This window comes from Hypomesus nipponensis, chromosome 28 (genome assembly GCF_054491055.1).
Source record: "Hypomesus nipponensis isolate SF chromosome 28, ASM5449105v1, whole genome shotgun sequence".
Classification (NCBI taxonomy): domain Eukaryota; kingdom Metazoa; phylum Chordata; class Actinopteri; order Osmeriformes; family Osmeridae; genus Hypomesus; species Hypomesus nipponensis.
The window spans coordinates 3,756,419-3,772,373 of record NC_140388.1 but is presented as its reverse complement, the minus strand read 5'-3'; the positions used below and the strand labels follow the sequence as shown (position 1 = coordinate 3,772,373).

The 15,955-nt window shown below is 47.8% G+C and overlaps 1 protein-coding gene across 1 annotated transcript; it reads left to right on the top strand.

Annotated features, from left to right (window-relative positions):
• Positions 1–10,242: 10,242 nt before the first annotated feature.
• LOC146219524 (protein NLRC3-like) lies at positions 10,243–15,629 on the top strand. The gene is made up of 4 exons (XM_084695288.1): positions 10,243–10,286; positions 10,414–10,525; positions 13,428–13,560; positions 13,807–15,629. The coding sequence occupies exons 1-4, from the start codon at positions 10,243–10,245 to the stop codon at positions 15,627–15,629; spliced, it is 2,112 nt and encodes a 703-aa protein (XP_084551414.1).
• Positions 15,630–15,955: the final 326 nt, after the last annotated feature.

The window sequence follows — 15,955 nt, the reverse complement described above, 5'->3', positions numbered from 1 at the left end:
ACAGGCTTAACATAGTCATACAGCAGGAAAGTGTCAATGGGTGCTGAAACACCAAAAAAGTGTTCAACTTGGGTCAGAGTTGGTAAATGTCAGTTTAAGCAGAGGTAGCCACAGGGCTGGGGACTGTGATCAGCGCAGCATCACAGGCAGGTGGATGAGGAAAGGGACCGGGAACTCACTGTTGTCTGTCAGGGAGACTGATGTCCAGCTCTGACAGACTACCATAGATCCATGTCCACTGGTGACCAGGTCCAGCATTGGCAGACTACCACAGATCCATGTCCACTGGTGACCAGGTCCAGCTCTGACAGACTACCACAGATCCATGTCCACTGGTGACCAGGTCCAGCTTTGGCAGACTACCACAGATCCATGTCCACTGGTGACCAGGTCCAGCTCTGACAGACTACCACAGATCCATGTCCACTGGTGACTAGGTCCAGCTCTGACAGACTACCACAGATCCATGTCCACTGGTGACCAGGTCCAGGTTTAGCAGACTGACGACCAGGCAGTTGCTGACAGCTCAAACCCCCCACACCACAGGGGGTTCAATTCAGTGTTCAGCTCTCCTCCCCTCTCCTCCTCTATCCTCTCCTCTCTTCCCCATCTCCTCCTCCTCCCCTTTTCTCCCCACTTTTTGGGGCATACTTGCATCCTTACAGAAGTAAGTTCCAGCAATGAGACTCTAAACAGGATCAGCTGGTCCAACCAGAAGTGTGTGTGGGTGATTGTATGTGGGTGTGCCACTATCAAATATGTACTGTATGTTAGTGTACATTACTGTCCACTAGGAACACACAGAACCAGAACCAGATGGAGCACAGAGAGGAGGCTGATGGTGAAACCAGAGTTTTATAAAGGTCAGTAGAATGGTGTTTATTCACATGGTGGACTGTCAGTCCAGAATAGTTTATGATTAAGTAAATGAGCATCCCTAACCCTGGTCTGATATCTTATCCTTTCAAATACTAGAGGTGTGTTTGTTTGACAACATAGATCCTAGGCTGTACAATATAACATTGTTTCATGTCCATTAAACATGTCTAGTGTGTCTGTAAATGTGATCTTAGGCTAATGTGTGTTAGCATCACTGTCTAAACAGTCAGTGGTTAAGGACCTCCTACCTGTGATGATTGACAGGAAGGGGATGTACTGTGTTATCAGTTAACAGTGGCTAGGGAAGGAGACAGGCAGTGACATTTGACAACACTGTATATGTGTAATACAGGGTTTAAATAATATTGTGTTTTTGTATCATATTTAGAGTGCTTTGGTTCTCTTTAGACAGGGACGCTAATGCTAACAGCTTTTGATGTTGGGTCAAAGAGATGGCTAGCTCATGACAACCCAGGATGACATAAACTCAAAAACTTCAATACACCATCTAGTGTAAACCTGTTCCACATGTTCATCTGTGCACTGGTGAAGGTTTCATTTGCACAGTGCAAGAGTATCCTGAGCATGAGAGAGACCCTGATCAGAGACAGGACAGAGAGAGGAGGGTTCTGGCAGGGCAGGTGATCAGAGACAGGACAGAGAGAGGAGGGTTCTGACAGGGGATCAGAGACAGGACAGAGAGAGGAGGGTTCTGACAGGGGATCAGAGACAGGACAGAGAGAGGAGGGTTCTGGCAGGGCAGGTGATGTAGGTGTCACACCCACGGCCATGCCCCAGCTTGTGCTCATGTTTATATGTGCCCTAGTGTTTCCCTGTGGTCTCTGTGTGATTACCTGCACCCGTGTCTTACTAAGAGTCTGTGAGAGGTTTGGAGTTTGCTTTTTTGTCGTGGTTTGTTTCAACCTGTGTCTAGTTTGGTGGAGTTTGTATTTATGGTTCCTCCCCTGGTCAGTCTTTGTCACTTCCTTGTGTTTTGTGTACAACGTGTTATGTACGTTTGGCCCATGTGTACATGGTGTTGTGTACGTGTGAGTGTGTCCTCTTGGCCCAGGTTCTTGGAGGAAAGAAACCCTTATTTTTTTGTTCCTGCTTTGCCTGCCTCTCCCTGTGTTGGGGTCCAGCCCCCACACTCACACTGTGACAGCAGGCTGCAGGTGAACCAGGAACATCCAGAGTTACAGGACTGAACACACTACTGTGATAATCATGTTAGATGATGACATGTCATATTTCTGGAATGATTAGGGGTTATTGTACATTTAATTTGTCCATAATGTGTTTATGTAATCTCATTTAATCATCATTCTTATAAGTTATGGGACCCACAACTCCTTGGAACACCTGACATTTCTGCTGGGAGCGTCAAGCCAAAAACAGCTGCATTTCCTCATACATGACATTCTATAGAAACCATGTAGCAGCACAGGACTGGAATGTAGCAGAGAGACGTCTAAACCAGACAAACGAGAATCAGACTAAACTCTACAATGTAGAAACGGAAGCAGGGAGAGAGATTAAGAAGGGGAGTGAGAGAAAGAGGAAGGGGGGTAGAGGGACAAGGAGCATATGTACAGAAAGTGGGAGAAAAAGAGGGAGGAGTTTGACTTGGTACAATACTGTGTGAATCTTTGTTAGGTTTGAAACTCAGACTTCTTGACTACCTCCACCTGTATCTCCCTCCAGCTCTCCTCCACCTGACTACCAAGGCCTGTATTAACCCTACTAACCCTAACCCTAACCCAGATCTGACCAGATCAGTCTATCCTGATTCATGGTCCCTGTACCAGATCTGACCTATCAGCCTATCCTGATTCATGGTCCCTGTACCAGATCTGACAGCTTGAACACGTATAAATTGCTCTAAGACCTTTAATAGTATAAAATCACTGACTGAGTTTTATACTCCCCCTAGTGATCTGTATTCAGACTCCTGGTGCCAATTTTTCGAAATGAAAATTGTCTTCTTAAATGTTTTCTTAGGGAATTCGGAAGTTCAACGTGAGAAATGAAACATATATGATGTAATTTCTTTGTAATCATCCAAAATAATGCCAAGTGTATGGGTGTTTTACCAAGTAGGCCAATGACTGGTCGGTACGTGCGATGCATTGAGTGGGCCGCACACCGTTTACTGAGTGGGCCGGTCTGACAGTATAACTCCCGGGCCACTTTTTCCCCCGAGTCCGCTCCTGGTTGTAACCTACAGTGTATATATACATGTGGAGGGTTATAACCTGCAGTATATATACATGTGGAGGGTTGTAACCTGCAGTATATTGTAGCGTCGGCTAGCAATTAAGAATGGAGAAGGAATATTGCTCTTGACTCTTTATTAACATACTCGGCCCTTCACACTGGACTGTTCGTATAGCCCTCAAACTAGACAACATTCACCATCAGAGTTAGCACTCAACCTATCCAAAACACAGATTAACACGTTATACACATCAGAACAGAATGAACACAACAATAGAACTGTAAACAATGCTTATGTAACTACGCTAAAACCTTATAATTCTTAGCGTTTCTGCCTGCCGCAGTGCATTCTGGGTGCCAAGAGCATGGTCGGTACATGGCCCCCTCTAGCGTGTTGCTCGTCCACAGCAACTAAACGCTAACTCAAAACAAAGTCAGTAAAGTGACGGGGCAGCTGTGCCCTCCGTCTTGGTGCCTGTGGTCTGTTGCCCACCCCCAACAGTTGCCAAGTCAGGTAGGATGGGCAGGGTGTTAGGTGGTGGTGAAGCTGCGTCGGGTGAGCAGGGCTGGTCCCCAACAGTATGTCGGTCAGCCAGGGGGCGGTAAGGTGCCAACCGATCCCGATGCAACACCACTATCCGCTTCCTGATGTTCAGTTTCACCCGATACACTACATCTGAAATCTGCTCCAACACTTCACAGGGCCCCACCCACTGGCTCGTGAGCTTAGGAGAGACACCCTTCTTTCGTATTGGCTGGTAGACCCAGACCTTCTCTCCAGGTGAGAACGCGCGGCCTCGACAGCGGGTATCATACCCCCGCTTCTGCCGTACTCCCGCGTCGGCCTGGTGCTGTCGAGTGTAGTCGTGCGCCACGGCCAGGCGCTGTTGCAGGTCCCGCAGATATTCGTACCCAGGTATGGTGGGCAGTTCAGTGTTGGGGGGCGTTCCAAAAGCCAGGTCTACCGGCGTCCGCAGCTCTCTCCCAAACATCAATGCAGCTGGTGTGCACCCAGTGCTCTCTTGTACTGTTGATCGGTATGCCCACAGGACCATCGGCAGGTGGCGGTCCCAGTCACGTTGGTGTTGGGAGGTGACGATAGCTAGTTGTGCAACCAGCGTTCTATTAAAACGTTCGACGAGCCCATCGCTCTGTGGGTGGAGGGGTGTTGTCCTGGTCTTATTCACCCCCATCCGCTGACACACCTCTCCGAACACCTGTGCCTCGAAATTTCGCCCCTGATCGCTGTGAAGCTCTTGTGGAGCCCCAAACCGGCAGAACATCTCACACACCAGCTTCTCCGCTGTTGTAATGGCACTCTGGTCGGGGACTGCATATGCCTCAGGCCACTTGGTAAAGTAGTCCATTGCCACCAGGACGTACCGGTTTCTGGCATCAGTGGTAGGGAAAGGTCCAAGGAAGTCCACCCCAATCCGTTCCATGGGTGCCCCTACTTGGTACTGCTGCAGGGGAGCATGTGACCGCCCGGAAGGGCCTTTCCTGGCAGTGCAAGCATCACAACAATGCACAAACAGTTCAGTGTCCTGCCTGCACCCCGCCCAGTAGAACCGTTGCCGCAGGCGGTTCAGGCTCTTTGCCACTCCAAAGTGGCCTGCTCCCACGGAACCATGGACGGCTCTCAGCACCCGCTGACGCCAGTTCTTGGGCAACAATAGCTGCCATGTGCTGCCCCCGAGACCCGGGGCCGGCCAAATCCGGTAGAGCAGTCCGTTTCGCCTGGCCAGGGAAGCCCACTGTGAGTAGTAAGCCTTGGCCTCAACAGATGCGGCGGAGACATCTTGCCAAGGAGGGCGCACTCCAGTGTCAACCCAGCGTCCCACTGCAGCTAAGATGGGGTCGTCTGCTTGCGCTGCCTGCCACTCCGGGTCACTCACTGCTGACAGACACCCTTCTACTGTCTCATCCGTTCGAGTCGTGGCCACCCGGGGAGCTTGGCGATCCCGTTCTTCTTGGCGCTGACAATGACGGCAGTCTGCTTCTTCACAGGGGCGGCGGGAGAGGGCGTCCGCATTGCTGTGCAGCCGTCCCGCCCGATGCTGCATCTCCATGTTGTAGCTCTGCAGTGCCTCGATCCACCTAGCTAACTGTCCTTCCGGTTCCTTGAAGTTGAGCAGCCAGGTCAGAGAGGCATGATCAGTTTGCAGCAGAAAGGACTGACCGTAGAGGTAGGGTCGAAAGTGATGAAGTGCCGAGACCACCGCCAGAAGTTCTCTCCGGGTAACACAGTAGTTACGTTCGGGGCGGCTCAAAGCCCGACTGTAGTAAGCCACAGCTCTCTCTCCGCCATCTCCCTCCTGGGAAAGCACTGCCCCAATCCCCACATCACTTGCGTCGGTATCGACGATGAATCGACGTTTGGGATCTGGCAGCGCTAAGACAGGGGCATCCGTCAAGGCGGCGCGAAGTTGAGTGAATGCCAGCGCACAATCATCGTCCCAGATGAATTCCCGCCCCTTGTCGGTGAGGCGGTGGAGGGGACTGGCGATGGATGCGAACCCCTGGACAAAGCGTCGATAGTACGAGGCGAGCCCCAGGAAGCTGCGTATCTCTCCGACGTTTCGAGGTACTGGCCAGTTTGTCACTGTTTCCACCTTTGCCGGGTCGGTGGCCACACCCTCCTCCTTGACCACATGGCCCAAAAACTTGACCTCTCGCCGCAATAGGTCACACTTCTTTGGGCTGAGGCGCAGTCCGGATCCCCGGATCTCTTTGAAGACCCGGTGGAGGTTCTCCAAGGCCTTCCCAAAGTCAGTGGCGTGGACCAGCAAGTCGTCGAGGTAGACCACACACTGGCTCCGGGGAACATCTGTCAGGACCCGCTCCATTAACCTCTCGAAGGTGGCAGGGGCATTGCAGAGGCCAAAAGGCATAACCCGGAACTGCCAGAGCCCTTGACCAATGGTGAATGCCGTCTTGGGCTTGTCCTCAGGTGCTAACTCTATCTGCCAATAACCGCTCCGGAGATCCAGTGAGCTGAACCACCGTGATCCAGCGATGCAGTCCAGAGCCTCGTCGATACGGGGTAGAGGGTAGGAATCTTTACGAGTCACGGCGTTCAATCTTCGATAATCGACGCAGAACCTCCATGTCTCATCCTTCTTCCGGACTAGGACAGCTGGGGCGGCCCAAGGGCTGTTGGAGGGCTCGATCACACCTGCTGCTGCCATCTCTTTGATTTTTAGTTCGGCCGCCTCACGCTTGGCTAGTGCCAGCCGATGAGGGCGGAGTCTAATTGGTGCGGCAGAACCAGTGTCTATCGAATGTTGTACCAGCCCTGTTCTTGTGCATTCCTCATCCCGTGCCGCAAAGATATCAGAAAAGTCCCGGAGCAGGGCTCCCAGCTGTTGACTCTGCTGTGGGTCCAGTCCTTCACTGCTGCGCCGCCACAGGTCCTGTACTGCCTGGATTGTGACGGCAGAAGGCCCCGGAGCCACTGACTCGGCAGATGTAGCTGTCAAAGTCATTGTTGGAAGCTGGTTAGGAACTGCCCGAGCATGTGGTCCGATTGGATTGGATGACTGATCCGAGTGGTGGTGTGTAGCTTCCGCCGCAGGTTCCTGGAGTGGCACAACAACCAGGGCCGCCGGCTGAGCTTGGTCATGCACGTCCTCTTCTCCCTGGCAATGCTGAAGAGCCACAGTCTCTGTGTTAAAGTGGATGACATTCTTCAGCACATCCACCCGGGCCTTCAAACTAATCAGGAGGTCCAACCCAATGATGCAGGGTTCCTGGATATCAGCCAACCAAAACTCGTGGGTCACAGTGGTAGAGGTCCCAGTCTGCACCCTCAAAATTTGTTTACCCCGCATCCCTGCGAGCCCCCCTGTCACTGTCCGGATTTTACAATCAGTAGGGGTCCACCCTGGCAACTGTTGGCCATTCGTCTCCGGCAGCACTCCAGGGCGCACAAGGGAGATGGTGGCCCCGGTGTCCACCAGAGCCCGGCAGGGAAAACCATCGAGGGAACAGGGAAGGTAAAGTCCATGAGCATGGCCCAATCTGCCAATTTGAGCAGTGCAGTTGTTGGGGACTAGAATTAATCCTGTGGGTGGCATTCTCCCCGCAGTGCCACCCCGCTCTAGTTTCCCGAGTGGGGAACGTTGAGTTGGCGTGGCGCCGGGGCAAGACATTCTCGTGCGATGTGTCCAGGTTCTCCACAGCGGTAGCAGGGCTCAGCCTGTCGACGCCTCTGGAACCGTTGTGGTGGTTGCTGTCGAGCCAGACAGGCAGTTTCACAGTCGCCCTCGTTGTCGCTGATATCCGCTTGGCGGATTCGAGGCTGGGGTAGAGGTGATGTGGACAGCACAGCCTCGACCCTTTCAGCTTCCTCCAACGCGGCGTTGAGGTTTGCAGGGGCCAGGATGCGGAGATGTTCTCTCAGCCGCTCGGGAGCAAGCCCTTGAATAAAGGCATTCAGTGCCAGCTCCTCCAGGGCTGCAAGGTCAAAACTGGGGTACCCACACCGCGCATAAAATTGAATGTCAGCGGCGTAAGCTCCCAGTGTCTCATCCTGCTGCCGGCGGCGTTGGGCGAGCTGGTTCCGCATACCCTGTGTCGAGGTTCGTTGCCCAAACCTTCGCTCTAGGGCTGTTGCCAAGGCCGTGAAGTTCCTCTGTTCAGCTGACGTCAGGTCCATCAGCACCTGCAGTGCCTTACCCTCTAGAGCCAGGGCTACGTGACCAGCCGTCTCTTCAGTGCTCCACCCATTATGTAGGGCGGCTAGTCTGACTTGGACGAGATAGGGCTCCGGAGAAGCTATGCCGGCATAACGCGGAAGCTTGAAACCCATCTTTGGCCGCGGGTTACTAGCTGCTGCTCCATCAGGAAGTGACTGGGCATGGTCTTCTGCCTCTCCGCTGAGGCTCGTTGAACAGCAGGGTAGACAATCTTTTCTGGCCTGTGTCCTCATGAATGCCTCCACGTTGTAACGGGGAGCAGACTCTCCCGCTCCGGATCTTCTTCCGCTCTTCTCGTGCCGCGGCGGGCTGTTCCGGTCGTAGGGTTGGGCGGACTCTCCCGGCGCTAATCCTCGCATGCTGGGTCGCGCTACTGATGGGCCATCTTCTCCCGCCAGCTCGAGAGTTAGGAGCTCATTCCGCAGCCGCTGGACGTCTTCCTCCATCCTCCACAATTCTTCATCGAGTGTTCGTTTCGTTGTCATGGTGATCCCACTTCTGACACCAGTGTAGCGTCGGCTAGCAATTAAGAATGGAGAAGGAATATTGCTCTTGACTCTTTATTAACATACTCGGCCCTTCACATTGGACTGTTCGTATAGCCCTCAAACTAGCCAACATTCACCATCAGAGTTAGCACTCAACCTATCCAAAACACAGATTAACACGTTATACACATCAAAACAGAATGAACACAACAATAGAACTGTAAACAATGCTTATGTAACTACGCTAAAACCTTATAATTCTTAGCGTTTCTGCCTGCCGCAGTGCATTCTGGGTGCCAAGAGCATGGTCGCTACAATATATTAGGGCTGTGAAAAATAACGCGTTAACGCTTTATGATTAAATTACAGGATTAATTCGTTATTTTTGTTTAACGCATTTAACGTAATATAACCACAATTCCACCCAATCTGCAACTTCTGGATGAGAAGTTCGTGTTCCCAAAAAACTAAGATGGAACACCCAATAAAACCAAAGTGATATGCACACTCTGCGGCAGGGCTCCAGACTGCGACCAAATGGTCGCATTTTGCGACCAGTTTTTGAGACAGTGCAAACATTTTTTACAAACACTCGTGCATGTGCGACCTACACATTTTGAATTCATTGGGTGTGCACAATGTCAGCACATGTTAGCAACAGCGCATAGATACGACGTTCTAGTAAGACAGCGATATCAGCTTTCCTTCTGCATTAGTACCGTAGCTTAAAGTCTATGAAAGTTGAGGCTATTTTTCGCTAGGTACCTATAAACCTAGCTAACATTCTCGGAAAGTTTAGGATATTTTTCGCTAGGTTCCTACGAACATGTCTTAATCTGCCAGACATGTGGGTGCCCATTCGTTCTTTTGGTGAGCAGTTTCACGAGCCCTTCTTACCCGGCGTCATGGAGCCTAGCAGCTAAATACTTATTTAGCACTAGCGTTGCTACTGTATCCCTGCCTGTGTTTGAGCTGTTGCGCTGTTATACTCGGCAAGTATCGTGTTGTGATGTCGGAGGACTGATCGAAAAATGCATCATACATTTAAGTCATTTAGCTAAGACTTGCATGTACAGTACGTAATGTCACATTAAATAATGTATTTAAACTCAAGCTTTTATGGTGCGTCACAGGGGCGATTCTAGGATCTGACCTTCAGGGGTGCTCAGCCCCCAATGAGAATGTGACATGAATACAGTGTCTTGCAAAAGTGCTAAACGTAAACCCCCTTGCTAATATAAATCCCTAATTTCACTGGATAACAATTAATACATTTATGAATTATTATGCAAAATAATGAATGAAAAAACTAAGGATGTCCCTTTCTTCATGAACTACCAGCATCATATGATAATAAACAATATATTTAGGAAAATATTAAAAAAATATTAGGAGTGCTTGAGCACATGCAAAATCAAAGACGCACACTAATGACAAAAATTCGGAAAATCGGTAATATGAGATTAATCATGATTAATCCACAGAAACCTGTGATTAATTTGATTAAAATTTTTAAGCATTTCACAGCCCTAGTATATATACATGTGGAGGTTGTAACCTGCAGTATATATACATGTGGAGGTTGTAACCTGCAGTATATATACATGTGGAGGTTGTAACCTGCAGTGTATAAGGATCTTCCTGTATCGATGGTCTTGCAGGAAACAGGGCAGCTGCATGACATGCTGGTGTCCAGAGACAAGTTGCTGGTCTCTCTACTCACTGAGCAGCCCAGTCTCTCTGGGGAAACATCACGTTTCTGACAGATGCAAGTCTGCACATGTTGTCACAGAGGGACTCAAAAGGCCTTAATACTGGATGGGAAAAGATCCATGTATCAACATTGTAATCCGTGTTTTATAATTATACTAATTAACCAACAAAACATTACTGTGTTTCAGGGCACTGCCTCTAAAATGAGTCTCTCAGGAGAGAGAGAGGAGGGGGGCACGTCCTCTAAAATGAGTCTCCCTGGGGAAGATGATATGGACACCAAAGCTAAGAGGTAAGATAAGAATCCATAACTGTTCATGACTGTTCTCCAACTCAGAGCTCAGCAATGATATTATGATATATATCATCATTAGTCAGAATAAATGAGAGACTGAAGGTCTGTCTCTGTTGTGTTGAAGCCCAATCCAGCAGGAGAGACCAGCCTCACCTGTACCCAGCTGTGTGTCCATGAAGAGTGACAGGTCTATGGGTCTACCTATCAATTTCAGTGATGGAGGAGGACCTTCTGATGAGGAAGGGTATGTACTGACCTCTGCTGGTGTTCAGTGTTATGTGATGAAGGTGACATGGTGTGAAGAAGCTGTCTCTACTGGGACTCAACCTTCCTATATTATAATATATTTGACATTTTTATGATTATAATGATAGTGTTTAAATGTATTTGGGCCCATATGAATCAGTGCAGCATTTCTTATTCATGTCAGAGCACAACCTGCTGTTGTATATTTTCAGTCAGGTTTTCTCCAAATTCCAAGTACAAAAACTGGTCAGGAATCTCAGCAGAGTTTGAAAAGTTTATTCAGTTTTTTACAAAGGTCAACATCTCAACAAACAACAAGCCGTTCCTCAGGTACTTTGGGCTAGGAGGTGTAATTGTGAAGACAGTCTTGTAGTACAGTTGTTGGTAGAGGGGAGGAGTAACACTATTAGCATAGGGCGCTAAACTCTAGGGTTAGGGTGTTATGGCAGTTTTTGACATAGTTACAATATCTATGTTTCTTTGAGCGGTAAGTAAGTTCCTTTGTTATAGAAAGTAATGTAAGAAACTGAGGCTCTGTGGTGTGGTTTACTCTGTAGAATGGACACTCAGATTGTCTTAAGGTATTTATAGTGTTGTTTTATGATACCTAACTAAGAGCCAGAGGGTCTTAGTTGGGTCTGGAGGTTGGGGGGTTCTTGAGTTCCCGTGGCCTGAAAGGAGAAGTGTAGATAGATGAACTGATCAAGCTGCTCTGACCTTCCTGTTTCATGGGTGGTGTTAATTAAATACTTGTTTGAAGATGTCCACACAAAGGACAGTTGACCATTTGACTGGTTACCTCCTGTGGCTTTAGTATCTACTGGTTTGGGGAGAGATGCCACATCAAAGAACTGTGGCACAAATAGTATGGAGAGGTATTGTTTCAAACTGTCACTGAGTTAAGTGAGCCAGTCACAGAGACCGCTATATTGATGGAATGTCCATCAGAAGAACCATTTGTTCTAAGTTTATATAAGGCAGGGTTTTAGGGTTGTTCTTCATCACTCTTGCAAACGATCTGTGGCTAGCACCTCCTTCGAATGACTGATCACAGAGTACTCTATTAATTCTCAATTTGTACAAACTAAATACATTTTATTGAAACCACCATCTCTGGACTCTTCAAGTCTACACAGTGCCATTAGAATTTTTCCATTGCAAGGGTTAGACTAGAGCAGGGTCATAACTGGAGCAGGGTCTTAACAGTGGCAGGGTCATAACTGGATGACACATCTGTGTGTGTGGGAGGCCTATATCACATTTACATTTAGTCATTTAGCAGACACTCTTATCCAGAGCGACTTACAGTAAGTACAGGGACATTCCCCCGAGGCAAGTAGGGTGAAGTGCCTTGCCCAAGGACACAACGTCATTGGCACGGCTGGGAATCGATCCGGTAACCTTCTGATTACTAGCCCAATTCCCTAACCGCTCAGCCACCTGACTCCACTAAAACAATGTTGCTTTACATACATGTGTCACAACCCTGCTCCTGGAGAGATCCTCTCCTGTAGACACAAACAGCAGCTCTAACTAGTTCAGCTAACCTGAATGTGAGCTTAGAACACAGACGTCTCCCCCTAGTGGAAGCCTTCAGTTAAACCAGCCCTAAACTAACTAGGTAGTTATGACTTCTCCATTTTAAAACACTTTAAAATACTAATGTCAATACTGAGTTTTTGTATATTAGCTTTACATGCAATACAAAGAGATCAGTGACTGACAAACATAACCTCCCTCTCCCTACACACACATTCACACAAACACACACACATGCACAGATGTTTGGTCACCCTAGTCATAACCTCCATGCACACACACACACACACACAAACATACACACACACACACACACACACACACAGACAGACAGCATGAGAGTCAAAGCCCTGCAGGTACCAGACCTGGTATGAGCACAGACCGGGCGGGGCTCAGCACACATTGACTGCTTGAGACCAGAAGGTCTTAGGCCGAATCCTAATACTCTCCCTTACCCCTTACCCCTTCCACTTAGTTTTGCGAGTTCCCTGTCTCCTGCATTTCATTCATCAGACAATAACACTAAACCATCTGGCCATGAAACATATGATCAGAGTCCACGTGCATCTAAAAGCACCAAAATACCTCAACATATTCTGATGTCCAACACATCTACAGCTGCAACATTTAAAGGAGCGACATTTAATTTGTCAAACGTATGGTTTAAGGAAATTATTGATTACTCAGACAGCTAGTAAACAGGAAACCCCCTCATGGAAAGGAAAGAATCAGTACCATCTAGTGGTATGGAAGATAGTTTACTCTGTGTCACTCTTAACCCTTGTGCTGCCTTCGGGTCACATGACCAAAAGGTTCATAACGAACCATCGTTTTGTTTACTCAATTTTACCCAACACAAAAGCAAATAAAAATAATTTTCTTTTAACCTTCGCAATGTGGGGGGTCTGAGACAGCCCAACGGTTAAAAGAAAATGTTTCCCTTTGTTTTTGTATGCGGTAAAGTTGTTGCAAACGACGATGGGTCCCAATGACTTTGGGTCAGAATGACCCGAAGATAACACAAGGGTTAAACAGAGTGTCTGTGTGTATGCATGACTGGAGACAGTTCAGTATTTTAGTCATAGATATTTAGCCCATGTGGTTCTTGTTTTGTCACGTCTTGTCCACAGAGATCGACACAAGTCAGACCAGAGTCACCATGACGACTTGTCATCTATATTCACAGTGAGTTTAAAGTACAAACAAGACATAATCATTTTAATTCGATTGTACTACTGTGTATAGAGTTTCTGGTTCCTCTGATATCTTCCCTCCCTGTTTCAGGTGCTTGAGGAGACTGTCATCAGGTTTGTGAAGGAAGAGCTGAAGAGGATGAAGAGGATTCTGAGTCAGAGGGAGGACCAGGAAGTGGTGGACCCTGAATATCAGAAGCAGGAGAGCAGTGCCAGAGAAGGAGCTCTGAAGATCACACTGCACGTCCTGAGGAACATGAACCAGAAGGAGCTGGCTGACACTCTGGAGAAAAGTAAGAGACTCCATATTTAGTCTCAGTTGACCGACTGATCGTTTATGATGAAATATAGGTTAAGAGAATCAGAGTAATTTTCAACTTGCAATTTTCAAGTGCAATGATGGAAAATCAATGTTTATGTATAAGCCATTAATGTCTGCCATTATATTTAGAATAGGAAAAACTATTCTGAACAGTTAAGTAACTTTCTCTTGCAAACTAAAGCCATGTTAAGAATAACATCTGTGTTTGGTCATTCAGGAGAGCTTTCTCATAGACTCTCACATAAACTCAAATCTAAACTGAAGACGAAGTTTCAGACTGTCATTGAGGGCATAGCTCAACAAGGAAACCCAAATCTTCTTAATGAAATATACACAGACGTCTACATCATAGAGGGTGACAGTGGAGGGATCAATAAAGAACATGAGGTGAGACAGATTGAGACAGCATCAAGGAAATCAGCAAGACCAGAAACAGCCATCACATGCAACAACATCTTTAAACCCTCAGCTGGACGACATACACCTATCAGAATTGTTCTGACAAAAGGAGTTGCTGGCATTGGAAAAACAATATCTGTGCAGAAGTTCATCACAGACTGGGCTGAGGGACTAGCCAATCAGGAAATCCAGTTCATCTTTCCTGTGCCGTTTCGAGAGCTGAATTTGTTGGAGAACAAAAAGTTCAGTCTGATGGAACTTGTCCATCACTTCTTCTCAGAAACCAGACAATCAGGAATCTCCAACTATGACAAGTACAACGTTCTGTTTGTCTTTGATGGTCTGGATGAGTGTCGACTGCCCTTAGCCTTCAAAAAGAACAAGAGCTGGTGTGATGTCACAGAGTCCACCTCAGTGGATGTGCTGCTGACCAACCTGATCAGAGGAAACCTGCTTCCCTCTGCTCTCATCTGGATCACCACTCGACCTGCAGCAGCCAATCAGATCCCTTCTGAGTGTGTTCATTTGGTGACGGAGGTACGAGGGTTCAATGACCCACAGAAGGATGAGTACATCATGAAGAGATGCAGTGATGAGACTGTAGCCAGGAGAATCATCTCACACATCAAGACATCTAGGACTCTCTACATAATGTGCCACATTCCAGTCTTCTCCCTAATGTGTGTTAAAGTTCTGGAGCACATGCTGAGAACAGAGAAGAAAGAGAAGATGCCCAAGACCCTGACTGAGATGTACACAGCCTTCCTGGTGTTACAGACCAAACAGAAGAAGGTGAAGTATCATGGGAAAACTGAGACAGATCCACACTGGGATGAAGAGAGTATTAAGAGCATTCTGTCACTGGGAAAACTGGCCTTTCACCAGCTGTACAAAGGCAGCCTGACTTTCTATGAGAAAGACCTGACAGAGTGTGGCATTGATGTCCATGATGCCTCAGTGTACTCAGGAGTGTTCACACAGATCTTCAGACAGGATGGTAAAGTCTTCCAGGAGAAGGTGTTCTGCTTTGTCCATCTGAGCTTTCAGGAGTTTCTGGCTGCTGTGTTTGTGTTTCTCTCATTTATCAACAACAATGAGAATCTGATGTCTGAGACTCCATCAGTTTCCACCTCCAGCAAACTTTTGGCTCTTTTCAGAGAGAAACCAGAAGTCAGATTCTACAAGAGTGCTGTGGACAAGGCCTTGCAGAGTAAGAATGGAAACCTGGACCTTTTCCTCCGCTTCCTCCTGGGCCTCTCAATGGAGTCCAATCAGACTGACTTACGAGGCCTGCTGACTCATACAGGAAGCAACACACAGAGCCATGAGGAAACAGTCAAGTACATCAAGGAGAAGATCAGAAAGGATCCTTCTCCAGAGAAATGCATGAATCTGTTCCACTGTCTGAATGAACTGAATGACCATTCTCTGGTGGTGGAGATCCAACACTACCTGAGCTCAGGAAGTCTCTCCAATAAGAAGAAGCTCTCATCTACACAGTGGTCAGCTCTGTTCTTTGTGTTGCTGACTTCAGAAGAGAAGATGGATGTGTTTGACCTGAAGATATACTCCAGATCAGAGGAAGGTCTTCTGAGGCTGCTGCCTGTGGTCAAAGACTCCAAAACTGCTCTGTATGTATAAAGTAATTTTAATAATGATATGATTTAGGAAATATTGTGATGTGACATTTGATTATCCAGACATGAAAATCCCTCACCTTTCGGCGAAATTCGCCGTTTTGAAACCAAAATAGGTGACCTACGTGAATCGTATAGACAAGTTTACGAGCCGTTTCCACTCTACTTCCTGAACATTTGGACACTCATGAACTCCTCCCTTCGATGCAATTCACTTCCGTTCTGGCGGGCTAGGTTTGTTTTGCTAACTAGCTCCGTTGTGCCAACAAAGCACTGATATCGCAGTGACAAAGAGGATATAAAATTTACAACTTGAAGAAAAGTGGTTCG

Coding starts and splice junctions, on each gene's coding strand:
- LOC146219524 (XM_084695288.1), top strand. CDS start 10,243: ATGAGTCTCCCTGGGGAAGATGATATGGACACCAAAGCTAAGAG. Junction 10,526..13,427: donor ATGGAGGAGGACCTTCTGAT/GAGGAAGGGTAT, acceptor ATTCTGAGTCAG/AGGGAGGACCAGGAAGTGGT. Junction 13,561..13,806: donor GGCTGACACTCTGGAGAAAA/GTAAGAGACTCC, acceptor TTGGTCATTCAG/GAGAGCTTTCTCATAGACTC.